Source organism: Hemicordylus capensis, chromosome 2, assembly GCF_027244095.1.
Source record: "Hemicordylus capensis ecotype Gifberg chromosome 2, rHemCap1.1.pri, whole genome shotgun sequence".
Lineage (NCBI taxonomy): Eukaryota > Metazoa > Chordata > Lepidosauria > Squamata > Cordylidae > Hemicordylus > Hemicordylus capensis.
In genome coordinates this window covers 174,922,106-174,939,231 of record NC_069658.1, presented here as the reverse complement: position 1 = coordinate 174,939,231, position 17,126 = coordinate 174,922,106, and the positions used below count along the sequence as shown (strand labels likewise).

Below are 17,126 nucleotides of genomic sequence, written 5' to 3'. Positions count from 1 at the left end.
ACTTGGAACCTTCACCATGCAAGTATGCAGATGCTCTTCCCGGAAGGGCCCCATCCCCTCAGGGGAATTTCTTACAGTGCTTGCATGTAGTCAGTCCAGCATTGTCACTAGAGGCTCAAATGGTCTCTGTGGCATAGCTTCAGCTGATATGCCAACTGTGACTGCACCTGGACAAAGTTAGCTTGGCCACAATTAGTTATACTCTGGTAACCTCTTGCTTAGATTACTGCAATGAGTTGCATGTGGGGCTGCCTTTGAAAATGGTCCAGAAACTGCAGCCGGTACAAAAGAGAGCTGCTGGATTATTAATTGGGACTGGACATTTTGAGCATATTACCCCAGTGCTTCGTCAGCTGCACTGGCTCCCAGTCCATTTCCAGGCCCAATTCAAGGTGCTGGTTTTTACCTTTAAAAGTGCTAAATGGCTTGGGACCAGGTTACCCGAGAGAGAGTTTTTTATTATTAAAATAAACAATACTTTGTCCCATATGACCCAACCTGGACCTTAAGATCTTCTTCAGAGGTCCTCCTCCAGGTGCTACTGCCAAACTAGGTGAGGCGGGTGGCTACCAGGGAGAAGGCCTTTTCGGTGGTTACACCCCATTTATGGAATTGCCTCCTCAGTGAGGTACGCCTGACTTCATCACTTTGTTCCTTTAGACGCCAGGTAAAGACCTTTTTGTTCACACAGGCCTTTTAAATTCAGGTTTTTAAATTTGGGTTTTAAGATTTGTTCTGATTTCTAACTAATTTTAAAATGAGTTTTAAGCTGGCTTTTTAATTGTATTTTGTATTTTCTTTTTGCCTTTTTTATCTGGTATGATTTAATGTGTTATGTGTTTGTATTGTATGTTTTAATCCTATGTTGTGAGCTGCCTAGAGAACAATTTGTTATGGGGCGGCTAACAAATAAAATTGTTTATTATTATCCCATGAAAATGCAACTGGGGTGCACCCTGCTTAGCAAAGGGCCTAGGGCAGAGCCCTGCAGCACCTCAGTTGAAACTTCCCTCCAGTTTGATAAGGAGCCACTGATGAGCATTCTTTGAGTGTGTTTTTCCAAACAGCTGTGAATCTACCAGACAGTATATCATTTGCCCTGTTTTTTATCAGCTTGCGAACTGAAATATCATGGCAATATGGCTGAAAATCAAGATAAATTAGATATACTGTACTGTACTGCATTTCCACAATCCACCAAGCTAGTAATCCGATTTAAAAAGCGAGAGATAAAATTAGTCTGGCAGGATTTATTCTTGACAAATCCATGCTGGCTTCTACTAATCACTGCAATGTTATCAAGATGTGTACAGACTGACTGCTTTATAATCTGATCTAGTATCTTAATCTTCCCTGGTATCAGTGTCAGATTGACCCTCCTGTAGTTTCCCAGAACGGCCAGGCAGCTGGGAGAATATGTAGACAGGCTGCTGCCTCCCCAGTCCGCTGGTGCAGACAGCATGGAGTGGCAGGCAGCTCAAGCCCTCTGAGCCTGGGGCAATCTCCAGCATCTTCAGCAGAACTGCTGGGAGAATTATGCAGATAAGATGCTTCCTCCCCAGAAATAGCTGAATTATCTCCTGAATTGTGATAAGGGAGTGACAGATTCAGGGGCTCTGAAAGAATCATATGCATGGGCCTTTTTCGCAGGGGCTACCCTTGTCCTTCTGTCTGTTTCCACTTCCATTTTGGCTGGCTTAGAGGGTGGGGGGAGCACATGAAGATTCCGGTCTGTACCTAGATGAACCTTTGTATTTGAAATGATGCGTATAGTGCAGGCTATCTGCACATTACAATTCCTATGAATGCCTGCTAAGCGGCAGTGTATACTGTGCACTGTGAAAGACATTCTTATTGTCTCCTTTGCCAAGCAGGGTCCACTCTGGTTGCATTTGAATGGGAGACCACATGTGAGCACTGTGAGATATTTCCCTTAGGGGATGGAGCCGCTCTGGGAAGAACACCTGAATGCTTGCATGCAGAAGGCTCCAAGTTCCCTCCTTGGCATCTCCAAGACAGGGCTGAGAGAGATTCCTGCCTGCAACCTTGGAGAAGTTGCTGCCAGTCTGTGTAGTAAACAATACTGAGCTAGATGGACCAATGGTCTGACTTGGTATATGGCAGCTGCCTATATTCCTATGTTCCTAACTCCTGTCAACAAACTACTTTTAAATAAGTTATGAGGACAACATAAATACAGAAACACATCTTTAATGCATGGAGTGGGGAGGTGGTGGATTATTCCAGGCCTGGACTGGAGCTTCCAGGAACCAGGCTCAATCTCCAGGTGACAACAATTCCCTCCTCCCCCTGTAAATACACTATTGAACCTGGCACAGATCTGAAGTTGCTTCCAGTCAATGTTCATTACCAACAAAAGCAAGATCCAAGAAAAAAATATGAATGATAAAGTAATCAGAAGTTACCATGAAGGAGCCTCTAGTCAATTCAGTTCAAGCCCTCTTTCCTCAAAGGTTTTTGTTGTATCTTAAACATTAAAATTACATCCAAAGTAGTCAGTCAACAAAATGATTTTAACAGGAACCCTTGGGAGTTATTCTGGTTACTGGGCTCCATACTCTAAATGAGACCCCCTTTGCCAGACCCAGGACACTTCTGAAGCAAATAAATCAGCCATAAATGCAAATACTTGGATCTAGGATGAAACTATTCAAACCCCTACAGTGACAAAATCTGCACAAAGGAAGGGAAATATACACGCTCCTTAACATTCACCACACCACAAATGGGTCTTCCTGGTATCAACTAGTGGAGTCATTTCAGTACAGAGCACTGAGCTTTTAACACCACAGTGAGGACAAAGCCAAAGAGACAAGCCTATAATGCAGCCCCAGACATGCCCTATCCAGCCCCAGCCCAGCATCCCTCCTGTGGCTGTGGCTGTGGCTGGTGTCTGCCTTGTGTTTCTTTTTAGATTGTGAGCCCTTTAAGGACAGGGAGCCATCTTGTTTTATTTTTCTATGTAAACTGCTTTGAGAATTTTGTTGAAGGAGCGGTATATAAACATCAGTAGTAGTAGTAGTAGTATAATGCCATGTGTAATTCCCTTATTTTTCACTTTTTCCTTCCATCCCTTTCATTCCCACACTCAGCTACTGAGATATCATTTATTCTTCCCACTGTTTAATCATTTATTCTTCCCACTGTTATAAACTATGGAGGGGAAACCGTGAAATTCTTTCTTTGGGACTGAGCTCTGCGCCTATCCTCAGAGAGCAAAATGGCCTTCCTAAAAATGTGAGCTGATCTTCAACATATGATGAGCTTCAACAGAGCATGGAGCCATAATCTGATCATAGAATCTTATGCGACAGTTCTGCTCTCTTTATAAGATGTAGGTCTGCCAGTCCCATTTCCCATTTTGTTATAACTGAAACATTACTGCAAATGATGTTTTACAAAATTGCTTTCGGTTTATTTTTCATAACAAATCCTTCTTTCGCACAATTTCTTCCGCACAATTCAGGGCATGGGGTTTCCCCATCTTAGCTTTAAAACAGCCCTGTGATCTAGGTTAGGATGGAAGGACTGCTGCAGGATAACTCAGTGAGGTCCATGAGCCCTGTTCAGGCATTCAGCTTGAATCTGGGTACAGGGAAAACAGGGGTGCTGTATGCCGATATGGTGCAGTGGGAGAGCACTGAGTCAGCCAGAGCGACCTGGGTTCAAGTCTCTGCCCTGTTCAGGCACTCAGCCTGAACCCAGGAAGAGGAGGAACAAAATCATACTGGCTTGCCACATCCCCTACCACCCGCCACCTGCTGACACACTGTGGCCATGCCCCCTGCTCTCCCCAGGGCTTGTCTGCAGAAGCAAGTGCTGAAACCAGGGAGAGTTTCTTCCCCAGCTGGCCAAGGTTCTGGAACAGAAAGAGAAACCCTCCCTGGGTTCCACACTTGTTTCTGCAGACAAGCCCTGGGGAGAGCAGATGACTTGGCCACAGAGTGCACCAGCATGCGGGCGTGAGGTTAGGGCTGCCATGTGGAAAAGAGGGCAGGTCTCCTGTACCTTTAAGAGATGTGCAGAAGAAGGAGTTTCAGCAGATGCAATTTGTCAAGCAGGAGAAAGAAAAGATGCACTGGCTGAAATGCCCTACTCAGTGCATCCCTTAAAGGTACAGGCGATCTGTCCCCTTTTCCATATGGCAGCCCTGGATGAGGTGGGGTGGCAAGCCAGTTTGTTCATGTTCCTCCTCTGCCTGGGCTCAGGCTGAATTCCTGGACAGAGCAGAGATTTGAACCCAGGTCCCTCTGGCTAGCTAAAATGTAGTACTGTCCCTATCATGCCACATTGATTCTCTGAAGCCAGTGGAATAAAAATTCAAATCAAATGAAATCACCTATCCCACAATGCCCAGTCAGCATAACCCCTCAGTAATATCTCATTACCTGCAGAGGAATGTGGCAGCATACCCCAAGCCAGCTGGATGCCAAAATAAAAGTCCTATTGATCCCTCGCAACTCACTAGCCAGCTGTACAGCAACAAGCTAGGTGGCTTGCTGGGTAGCTTACAGATCAAATCCATCAGTCCTCTGTAGCAACCCTATTCTAGTCTCTGGAAGAGACAGAAAGCAATGGAAAAAGCCTCCTCTCCTTTAGAACTGGGGGTGCAGAAGAAAATACCCATGAGGAAGAGCGAAGAACTCACCACATCAGTCCCATGATTAATAGTATTTCTTTATAGCACTTGTGAATATTTCCCTCTTGTCTTTGTAACCATTCGATTGGCTGACTGTGTAAACAGCTACCATCACATGGAGAGGCTGCACCATGTTTATGGTCTGAAGAAGCGATAGCCAATGGTTCAAGTGAGACACTTAAATTTCAGCCCGTGGGTGAAGAGCTCATCATTGAGATGCCTTTTTTGGCTGCTCCAGTGTGTACTTTGGCTCAGCTCTGAGATCCAGATATGCAGGCATAATATGCCTTCGCATGGGACTAAAATTCTTAGGGGGAAAGATCTGTGTAACAGATTGGCTCATTCTCAGCTTTATATGCGTATAGAGAACAAGTAAGTTACAAATGTGGATATTTTTCACTATTTCGGGTTGATTTTAGTTTTTAAAATTTAGTTGTTTTATTTCAAATATTTCTATCCTGCCCCTTCAGCACACTTCTGCTCTAAGAAGCTTACAATTGAAATATATATATATTTTTTTAAATGGTTTAGTCTACCCACATCTGATCTCTGGTTATAATGCACTGGCCAGTAGAAGGTTACTGGCAGGCAAATTTTGCTTGAAGGAACAAGGCATACTTCCATTATTTGTTACTAAGTTTGCTTTCTCTGTGGTTCGTAAATGGTCATTTCTGCATTCTGCCTCTGGTTCTCAAAGTCAGTGGACTTCTCCAGATATTGATGCAGTGTTGCCATACCCATAGTTCTTTAGGATCAAGGTGGTGGCAACACAACACACTTCTCGGAGATCTGCCAACAATCTCATTGGAGGGAGGCTCTGTAGCCCTGAAAATGTTTTCTCCAGGATAGCCAGGCCTTGGAATAGCCTTGTTTTCTCACTCTGGCTTTAGGCTCTATGGTTGTCCTACAAAGAATAATGGGTCCCATGTTGTCCTGGAAAACTGGCCACATGTAATGTGGGGAGCTACTGACAAACCAGATATACTACAGTATCCAGGATGGAGGTGATCCCTCCAGTTCTCTTTAACCCCATCTTGCAGGAAGGTTTGTTTCTCCACTGTTCAAAAAGTGCCTTATATCTCAATGGCCATGAAGGGGTCTACTCTGCTTGAGGAGGGGTGTGTGTGCGTGCTGTGGTTGTCTCTCTCACCTGGGTTCTCTCACTGCAGACATCCTGTTGCTTGCCAGATGCATATCCTGCCAAACCATGCCTTATATAGAACCAGCCTACAAAGAAACCCCAAAACTGACCATATATGGCGAGTCTGTTGCTGCCCAGGCTCTAGCAACAGAGTGGAGAGTGCTGTCCAAGACGGTAGCTGAAGAATGCAGCTGTGGAGGGGGAGGGAAGAGACTGGCCCTTTGCTGGAGTCAGTACTCTGGTGAGTCCTGGGAGAGGCAGGGTGCAAGGAGAGAAAGCAAGGGGATCTGTACTTCCCAACGGATCAGGCCAACCCAAGATGTTTTGCCACCCCCAAGTGGATGTGCCCCATAATCTGCCAAAGTGAGCTCTAGGATCACTTGCAGTAGTGCAAAGGACACTTCTTGGATCACACACAACTGACAGGTTGCACCCCAGCATTTTTTTCAACCTTGTAAGGTATCTTGATGCATACCTCTCAGATCACACCTACTTGTTTCTCTGAAAATACTTCTATTTGTGAATCTAGACTGGCCCTGAGACAAATAAACCCCTGATTGTGCAAGGCCATGTGGGAAGGGAAAAAATGCACAGGTAGCAGATAGTTAAATTCAAGATGAGGAAGAAGGGCCTGCAGGACAGCTCAGCGAGTGCCTATGCAAGAGAGTGGGGCCAGCCCAAGATATTTTGATGCCTGAGGTGGAAAATCCAAACGACACCCGCTCCCCATTGATTCACATGGACACACTGGGAGGTTCTACTGCACAAGTGTCATAGAAATGAACCAGCGCTGTGCAAGAGCATTTTCTTTGTTCACTTTTGCAAGGCTTAATCGGATAGCCACTTCATATGGTCCGAAAGGCAGGGTATTGGTGTGTTAAATCCATGCGTAATGCAGGAAAAGGTAGCTTCCTACTGTCTTGTGCCCCATATGTCAGGTGGTCTGTCTCCCTAATGGCAACCACCACGACCCATCACCCCTGAGGAGGCTACCTCACAATACCTCTGAAGAAGGGCCAGGGTTGGAGTGTAGGGATGCTCTTGCAACCGGCAATGTTCTTGGCCTTTCCCCATATTACCAGCTCCTCTTAAGTGCTCTGTGATGACCTGCTGATTAATCCAAGGTATGTTGGACTGGCTGAAGACTTCTCAGGTCACACCTCTTGGGCCTGCCACTGAGGCCCTAATGCACATGCTGCCTTCATGGGGAGATAATCCCCACCCCCAGCATGAAATACATACAATAGTCTGACCCAGGCCCATAGCCAGAAATGTTGTTGGGGTTAAGGAGACCCTAACAGTACACTAGAGTAGGAATGGGGAGCCTGTATCATGTGAAACTGCAATCCCAGTCATTCTCATCCCAGGATACATAACCAAGACTACAGTTGTATCCACACTTACTTTGGTCAGACTATTCAAATGGTTCATACTGGGGGTGAAAATTCTCTCCTTGTGAAGTCATGCATTTAGGCAGACCTGCTCAACTTAGCCCCCCTCCCAGCTCTTTTTGGACTACAACTCCCATGATCCCCAGCCACAGTGGCCAATATTCAGGGATTATGGGAGTTGTAGGCCAGCATCTTCAGGAGGGCTGAAGTTGAGCAGCCCTGATTTGGGGCCTTTCCTGCGGCCTGAGCAGCATGCCTAGGAAGTTTGACCTGACTTGGATTAAGTCAGGGGTTCTCAGATTTTGGCCCCCAGGTACTACCATTCCCATCGTCCCCGGCCCCAGAGGCCCACTAAGCCCAACAACCTTTCTGTCTATTGGCCTAAATCAGGTTATTGATATGGCTCAAGCTGGGAGTGGGAATTATTTCTTCATGAAGGTAGGGTCTCTCCTGCTGCTTCCAGAATATCTCCCTGAAAGAGTCTGTCAGAGCAGGCCAACCCTACAGGGAAAGCGTTTTCCCAGGGACCGAGACGAGAAGAACAGGGACGGTCTTTACAGTTCTTCTCTGTGAAGAAGAACTGTAGGAGCACATATTCTTGCTCACTCCTTTTGGCATGGCTGCTGTAACAGGGACTAAGGCAGAGGATTGGACAGTCTGGATGCCCTACCTGTCTGACTCAATGGGTTTCTATCTTATGCTGGTCTTGGACTGTAATAAAGACGATTGCTTGCTTGCTTGATTGACTGACTCAATGGGCATTTCCACACATGAAACTTAAAGTGGGTGTAAAATCCTACACTGGCCAGAATGCTCAGTTCACATGAGAAATGCCTCCCTTTCACATGAACAACAGTCAGACCACAAACAGTGTGAGTGAGGTGAGGCTCAAAGACAAAGAGGCACAAAGTCTCTACACGTAAACATTTATATTGTCTGGCATGGTGTCAGAACTTTAAAAGGGGTATTTTGGGCAGCAGAACTAAACCAAATCAAACAAAAACACACAAGACCAGATACAAAACACAACTCCACATTAAAAGTGACTTGGTGTCCGTTTTTGTTTGCCCCTCCCAGAATCCCCCATGGTCGAATTCCTTTAGGAATAGTGCTTTGCGCTGCCTGGCCTTCCTGCCTGGTTTGTCCCTTCTGCTGGTGCCCCAAAGCCAAAGGAAGTCCTGATGCATCACAGGTCTATGATACAACGGCTACGCAGTGGTCCCCGTCCACTAGATTCAGAAGTACCACTCCATGGGGTGTGGCTGGCTCCCCATGCTAAGATACCTCCACTCCCAGCACCATTGCTGCACTTACCTTATTCTTGACTTCAGCTGACATGCCATAGGCTGGGCCCCTGTTGAAGTGTGTTGCAGACATGTTGCACACGTGTGGTATTGCTGCCCTGTGCGGTTCAGTGTGCCTTCCTCAGTGCACTTTGGGTCTGCCTCTCCACTGCTTTCCCTGCAACTTTTAAAAACTCTTTGCTCTCACACTCTCCCCCTCCTTGTATCTGAGGGGGAGTCCTTCCATTGGCCAGACAGCGTGGCCAATCGCCACCTGCCAGGGCTGCTGATGTCAGCCTGTTGGTATTAAGAAATGATGGTGTCATTTTTTCCACCTTGGGGGGCTTGGGGTGCATCCAGTTCTACTGCTGACTCGATTCCCTGATGAATATTCTAAATATTTACAGAAGCCGAGCAAGTCGTCATTCCTGAGCATGTGAGAAGTGGAGGAGTGTTGATGGATCTGAGTGGCAGAGCATCCCCTGTTCGTAGTTGTCCCTTCCCCACTGCCTCCTGCTCTCCTGCTCCACTACTTCCTTGCTCCTCTCTTTCAGTTTTCTGCTTCTGTATGACTCTCTTCTCCTTTGTACCTCTCTCCTGCCCCTCCCTCTCTCCCTTTTAGCATCTTTCCCAGGGAAAGCCTCTACGCCATTCACTTTGCTTTTCATGCATCAAAACCCAAAAAGAACAAGCTAGAAAAACAGAGTCCAGTCATCCAGAGGGCAGCAGTTAGCTGTCTGGCCAGGCCTCCCTTACCCTTTCTGCACTGGTTCCCTTTGCTTTGTTGGGTCTCACATGTTGTTTTGGCATGAAGCATTGTTTCTTGTCTTTTCTTGCAGAGACAGTTTGCAATCTAGTCTAACATTTTCAGCAGCAGCAGCTAAAGAGATCTGACTCTATAGCCTTGCAAAGTCGACATGCACAAGAATCTCTTTCTTGCAGGATGACACTCTGCTGTTGAGACCAGACATGGGAGGGGAACAGATGCACTGAGAATTTGTCCTGATGTGTTGAAGCAGCAGCAGCAGTAGCAGTAGCAAGCAACAGCAGAAGCCTGTACACATAATCGTGGCATCTAACCCGCTCCACTTCAAGGATGAGCAGATTTTGAGAGGGTAGCAAGAGAGGAGGAGGAGGAGGAGGAGGAGGAGGATACCGCAGCTGGTTGCTGGGCAAGGGGGTGGTGGTAATACAATTCAGTACAAATCTCACACACACACACACACACACTGGCTTCAATAAAGCTTTTTAAAAGGTGAACAGATGTCCAAGAAAATGCCAGTTACCATGTATTCAACTTCACAGCTCTTATTACCAGCTTCCAATCTCTTGAGCTGGATGTAGAAGGGCCAATTCTCACCCCGTGAGCTGGCAGAGGCCTACTGACTTCCTCCTGATTTATGGCCTGGGCCTGTGTCCTGGGCACAGTATTTCTGTTGTACACCACAGCTGTGAAGCCTGGCGTAAACATCAGGTGTTTCCAGCTGTGCTTTGCCTCTTAAGTACAGTGGCCCACATGATGCATAGGGCAGTGCCAGTGTTCCTGATTGGCCGCCGCCGCTGCGCATGTTGAAGCAGGCCTGGTGGTGTTGCACAAGAACACAGTTGTACAACTGCTTAAAACAGTGTGCCTGTACTTGCGCAGCACTATTGACATGGTTTCATGCTGTGATCATTTCTCCCATGTGAGCCTTGCACTGGTATCATTGTTCATCTGGTTGTGCAAAGTGCATGACTTACTCTGAGCAGGCTGGGGACCGCTGTGTGCTGTTGAAGACCGTTTCCTATTGGGAGCTGAGAGTAGTTGCCTGTGAATTGGGAAGGGATACTAGAGGGGTGCAGCCATTTGACAGAATGTCTGAGGACCTCTCTGAGGCTGCTGCTGTTGCTCGCCAATGTGAAGTGACAGCTTGTACTTCAGGGAATAACTGATGGGGCTCTTTTCTCCCTAAAAGGGGAAAAGAAAGAAGGGCATCCTGGACATTCCCAGTAGATAACAGGTCAGCCTAAAATGCGGAATAAACAGGTACAAATAAAACTCTTGACTGACTCAAGTAACTTCTTTTGCAATTTCACCCTGGAGCAGGGCTGCACAACCCCAGCCCTCCGCCTCTTTTTGGACTACAACTCCCATCCTTCCCAGCCACTCTGAGGGATTAGTCAGGGATTATGGGTATTGTAGTCCAACATGTGCAGAAGGGCTGGAGTTGTGCAGCCCTGTCCTAGAGGAAACTCTCATAGTCAGTGGCATTACTCTTGAGTTGGTGACAGGTCAGGAGCCTCAGTCATTGCCAAAAGAAGGGTTGTCCCCATGTTGCAGTGCTGCTGGGTTCATGTTTGCCACAGCACAGCCTGCTGTAAGAGCTTGATTCTCCTTTCACAAGTGCAGCAGGAGTACCCTCCCAATAAATCACCTCAGTCAACTTTTATTCAGTTTTTTGAGATCAGAAACACCTATCATGGTTGACTGTTGTATGTCATACTTGGAGCCCATCAGTGGAGTATGTGTTTTATAGCTGCTTACCTCAAACACACAAGGAAACCTTATGTGAATTTAACTAAAGGTTCACTCAGCAACAAAGATACAACAGTATGCCACACTTTGAAGGCCCTTTTATACCCAATTCCCTCTCACACTTTGCCCCATTTAAATCCATATGAAAACCCCACCGATAATCCATAATCCATACCCAATCCCACTTCTGTCAACTTTTGCTACTCCTCCCCAACCCCTCTTGATGCCTGGCACACAATGACAATCCGTCGCCGCCCGCCACCGCCGCGCGATCTGCCGCCGCCCGCCACCGCTGCGCTCACCGGCAAGGGCGCAGGTATGCGGGGGGCGGGTGCAATTTCAGGGGCAGAGCTTGCCCTGGGCGCCGTTTTCCCCAGCTACGCCTCTGATGGGGAGAGCAACTGCTCCTATTCAGCCCAGCACAGAATCCCTCCCAGCCGGCTGCTGCGGGTGCCTCTCTTGTGATTCTTTTTAGATTGTGAGCCCTTTTGGGACAGGGAACCATCTTCTCATTGCTTTTAATATGTAAAGCACTTTGAGATTTATTTATTCTTAAGAAAAGCAGTATATACATATCTTAAATAAATAAATAAATAAAATTTTGAAGCTACAAAGAGAAAAGTAAGCATGGACTATATGTCAGATCCAGAGAACCATGCAATTTCCAATTTTTAAAAAACCGTAGCAAACCCAAACGTCTGAATGTACCTTAACCTTATCCGATCTCCTGTCCTGACTCACAAATCCTCCCTTCCAGCAACTGATGCTGATAGCACTGAATCAGAGATCAGAAAAAAGCTACTTATTATTTGCCACAACGTTGTTTCACTGTGACGCAGCATGCAGATTTGGCCCTTTTCCTCTTTGGTGCTTTGTCACCTTGCAAAGTCACCTTGAATCACAGCTGCCAGGCAAACATCACCACTGCCTATTGTCATAGCTGACTCTGACATGATCCACTATTGTTTCCCACTGATATAACTTTCTATCCTCACCCCTCTAAAGAAGTTTAAAAATTGATTTTAGTGTCATGTAGCATTTTATCTTTCTTTTTTTAATTGGTGGCGAAAGTGTGAGTGAGCCTGTGTGTTCTATCAATTCTTTTGTTGGTTTGTTGGTTTGTTTATCACATTTATATACCGCCTGATATATGCATCTATAAGTGGTGTACACAATTTAAAACAGAACAAATGCAAAACAGAGTAAAAACAGTTAAAAGAATTTCACAGAATAAAAAGTTAAAATAATATCATGAGATAAAAACAAATTAAACAGTTTGAAATTAATTTCAGTTAAAAGCCTGAGAAAATGGTGTGTCTTGAGGGTCTTCCTAAAAGCAAGCAGAGAAGGAGCTGCTCTTATTGTAACAGGGATTATATTCCAAAGTCCCAGGGCAGCCACAGAGGAGGCCCAGTCCTGAGTCGCCACCAAACAATCCAGTGGCAACCATAACTAGACCTCTCCAGATGATCTTAATAGGCGACAAAATTCATGACAAGAGAAGATAGTAGATTTGTTAGTTAAAGCAGAGATGTTGCAAAGCTTGGGGGGCTGCATAACATTTGTGATGTTTTTATAGATATACTCTTTGGGAAGGTAATGCAGTGGAAAACGACTGGGGTTCAGCTCCCCATATATGTTATTCCGCAACTACCATCATTTCCATCCACAAAGGCAACTGAGGCTGTGGTGATGAGAGCTGTACTCCAACAACATCTAGGGACCCAAGGTTGGGAATCCCTAACCTAGAATGAAGGATGTCTGGCAACCCTACTTTCCCCATCACATTCACCAGGAATTTGGGATTTGCAGCCACAGAGGAAGGAGGCTGATGCACCCACTTTTCTGCATCAATGTTGTTTCCCCCTTGGCTGACATGGGGCGAGGAGAAAGCTGACCTTCCATAAGCCATGAAACCCCTACTCCTTTTGAATATTACTCCCTCTGCTGATTTATTTTATTTATTGTGAGAGTTATATGCCACATTTCTCCTTATGGTCCCAGACTAACAATTGGTTCCTGTTCCATTGTTCATAACAAGGATAAAATGGATTAATTGATGGAAAGAGCAGTGGCAGGTTGTGTGTGTGTGTGTGTGTGTGTGTGTGTGTGTGTGTGTGTGTGTGTGGCCCAGAACCCTAGTACCAGCCAGTGATCCAGCTGCTGAAATTCAGTAGATTAAGTGTGAAATCTCAGCAGTGCTCCTTCAGACATATCACTCACTCAGCCTCGGTTTTCTTTCTGGAAGCTGTGATCAATGTGTGTTTTGGAAAGACAAATAACAGCAACATTGGGGGTTGAAGCCTGCAGAAGGGCAGACATGCTGGGGCACTCCCCTGCTCCCCCCCCCAATATACATACCTTACACCTCAAAATGTGGCGGTTTATGACAAAACAGACATGAAGTGGAAGATCTGGTCTTGAATCTCATGATTAAAGCAGCAACAAGATGGCGGGCGGGGGGATTAGATCTAGACAGCAGCACTGGTGGAGTGTCTCTTTAGCCATGTTTCCACATGCAGTTTTCCTGATCAAATTCACCCCTCCCCCCAAATGCACCTTAACTTTATTATTGGTCTCATTGGGGGGAAAGCAGAGGTACCTGTAGGGCTGCAGCGCTGGGTTTAGCACCACCGGGATCGGCGTGGATCCTGGTCATTCTCAGGGCTGCTCATGAGAACAGCCTCTTAGTCTACTCACCCAACTTCTTGATTCTCCACCACTTACTAAAGTATATCATCCAGTCTGACTGCTGCTACTGGAGAGTTACAAGCTGTTCTTTGTGTACCAGAAAGAAATGTTACTGTGGTGTGTGAAGAGATGAGTATCTTTTAACTTGCTTGCTTGCTAGTAAGCACTCATAGTCAGTTGAAGATGGTTGTTCATTGGCATACAAGGGGTGTGTGTGTATGTGTGTGTATATGTATATGAGTGATTTTTCAATTTGTACACAGCCTTTCATAAGGCATCCCAAGGCAGTTTACAGAAGTTAAAATACAATAAAATTTCATAAAAATCACATTTAAAACCTTAAAATCAGTTAAACAGCAAAACCCACAAAACATTCCCTCCACCCAAACCCCCACCATTAAATAGATAATCAGAAGCAGGAAAGCTGAGAAATCTGGCCGCCCCTAAGGGGTAAAAGCCTGAACAAATAAAAAGGTCTTTAATTTTTTTTTTAAAGCAGCCACAGATGTCAAAGAGCAGACATTTACTGGGAAATCATTCGAGAGCCTGGGGGCAACATGGTTTTATTTTTTAGCTGCTTTATTGTATTTTAAAATCTTTGTTTTCAATCACTGATTGATTTTTAACTGTTTTGTAGTATTTGTGAACCTCCCTGAGCTATTCTGTAAGGGCGGTCTAGAAATCGAACTAATTAATTAATTAATTAATAACAACAGAGAAGGCCCTGTCCCACATGCACAGCCATTTAGACCCTTGCAATGTTGGCACGTGGATGAAAGGGCCCCCCCATGACCTTGGCAGAAACACTTGGGAGCAGGTGGTCCTTCAGGTATCCAGGGCCCAAACTATTAAGGGCTTTAAAGGTAATAATCAGCACCTTGAATTGGATCCACTAACAGCTCTTTCAAAATAGGTGTCATATCCCCCGAGCAAGCAGTTCCAGAGAGAACCCTGGCAGCTGCATTCTGCACCAATGGAAGTTTCCAAATATTCTTCAAGGGCAGACCCACATAAAGTGCATTGCAGTAATCCAGCCGCACCATGACTAAGGCATGGGTAAACGTGGCCAGATGTGCCTTCTGAAGAAGCTGGCATACTAGCTGGACCTGTCCAAAGGCACCCTTGCCACCACCTCCACCTGAGCATCCAAAAGCAGAGCTATGTCCAACAATACCCTCAAGCTGTGTACTTGTTCTTTCAAGGGGAGTACAACTCCACCCAGAGCTGGTTGAATCCCCTATCCCAATTGGCTTTTCTACTGACCAACAGCACCTTCATCTTGTCTGGATTTAATCTCAGTTTGCTAGCCCACATCCAGCCCATCACCGCCTCCAGCCCCTGGTTCAGTACATCTACTACTTCACTACAATCTGATGAAATGTGAGCACTGAAAGATATTCCCCTCAGGGGATGGAGCCACTCTGGGAAGAGCAGAAAGTTTCAAGTTCCCTCCCTGGCTTCTCCAAGAGAGGGCTGAGAGAGATTCCTGCCTGCAACCTTGGAGAAGTCGCTGCCAGTCTGTGAAGACAATACTGAGCTAGATAGACCTATGGTCTGACCAGTGCTCTGACTCAGTATATGGCAGCTTCCTATGTTTCTATGTCAGGGAAAGACAGAGCCGAGTGTCATCTGCATATTAATGACACTTCAGGCTAAACCTCCTGATGACCCAGAGGTTTCATGTAGATGTTAAACAGCATAAGAACATAAGAACAGCCCTGCTGGATCAGGCCCAAGGTCTGATCCAGCATCCTGTTTCACACAGTGGCCCACCAGATGCCTCTGGGAAGCCCACAGGCAAGAGCTGAGGGCATGCCCTCTCTCCTACTGTTACTCCCCTGCAACTATAGAGTCATCTTGCCTCTGAGCTGAAAGTGGCCTATTGCGGGGGTGGGTGGAATACTAAGCCTTCCGGGACCCCAGAGGCCAGATGCCAAGAGCTGGTACTGTATTCTCCCAGCACTACTTTCTGGAACCTACCCCCAAGAGAGGACCGGAACCACTCCCATACACGATCCCCAGTGCCTACACCTGAAAAGGATACCATGGTCGATGGTATTGAATGCTGCTGAGAAGTCCAGCAGAACCAACAGGGACACACTCCCCCTGCCTAATTCCTGGCGTAGGTCATCCACCAGGTTGACCAAGGCAGTTTCAGTCCCAAACCCAGGGCAAAAGCCAGATTGAAAAGGGTCTAGATAATCCGTATCCTCCAAGTCGCTCTGCAGCTGCACAGACACCACACACTCTATCACCTTGCTTAAAAGGGGAAGATTTTAATCAGGCCAATAGTTATCAGGGTTGGTGCAATCAAGGGAGGGTTTTTTAAATAGTGGTCTTACCACCACCTGCTTGAGGCTCGCTGACATTTTGCTTCCCCTTAGTGAAGCATTAATAATTGGCTCTAACCACCTACCTGTCCCTTCCCTGGCAGATTTTACTAGCCATGAAGGGCAATGATCCAGAGCACATGATATTGCCCACACACTGCCTAGGATCTTGTCCATTTCCTTGGTCTGCACTAACTGAAAAGGATCCATCACAATTGGACTAGATGGTTGCCGAAGCATATCTGCTGGAACTGCCAAAATCCTGGAGTCCAAATCAGCATGGATGTGAGTGACTTTATCTATAAAATGACATGGAAACTGGTCACAGCAGGCTGCTGATGGTTCTTCCCCCGTATCAGATGAGAATATTGCTTGAGAATTGCATGAAAACAGATGGTAGTTCTGTCTAGGACACCCCCTCCACATGCTTGGGTGGGCCTGGAGAAAGAGTTGGGTATTGCAATGTGCCCAGTGAAAACAGAAACAACACTGAACTTTAGCTGAAAAGGGGGGGTCTGGTAGGGAAGGAAAGGGAGCTCCTAGTGGGTACTGTTTACTTTTCAGGAAACTGATGCTGCCTTACAGACTAGCACCATTTGTCTTGAATGTTTGCTGGCTCCCCATTGTTCAACGTGTATATCTATTATTCTTTGAAGAGTTTTGCACAAACACACCCACAAAGTTATACTTCCTGATTACTACAAATATGAAATTTTGTATACTAAGTCCATAATGCAGGGAAATGTTGAAGGAAAAGAAAGAAGAGGACAACCAGCAGCAAAGTGGATGGACTTGATTACGACAGCAATGAATGCACCACTGAGAGACCTTAAAAGCCAAGTTGAAGACAGATCATCCTGGAGAGAATCTATCTATGTGGTTGCTAAGAGTTGACACCGACTTGACGGCACTTCAATCAATCAATCAATCAATCAATCAATCAAATCCTGCCTCTTAAATTAGCTGAATGCACTACCTATTACACTGGAATATGCTGGGGCGTGGGGGTGGGTGGTTAAATATTGGGGAGTATTTTTTTAGAAGTAATTCTGAATATACTCATCATATTTTAAATGATATTGTTCCCAGCAGATTTTTAACACTCAATAATCAGA

The 17,126-nt window shown here is 45.9% G+C and overlaps 1 protein-coding gene across 2 annotated transcripts in view; it reads right to left on the bottom strand.

Annotated features, from left to right (window-relative positions):
* Positions 1–17,126, bottom strand: part of CNN1 (calponin 1) — a 115,172-nt gene that overhangs the window by 40,728 nt on the left and 57,318 nt on the right. Inside the window, exon 1 of one of the 2 annotated variants that reach the window (XM_053295404.1) lies at positions 8,507–8,673. The exons of the other annotated variant lie outside the window; for it this stretch is intronic. Within the exon in view, the coding sequence (XP_053151379.1) occupies positions 8,507–8,569 (63 nt within the window). The 5' untranslated portion in view covers positions 8,570–8,673. Of the gene's footprint in view, positions 1–8,506; positions 8,674–17,126 lie in introns of those variants that run through there. 2 annotated transcript variants of the gene reach the window in all.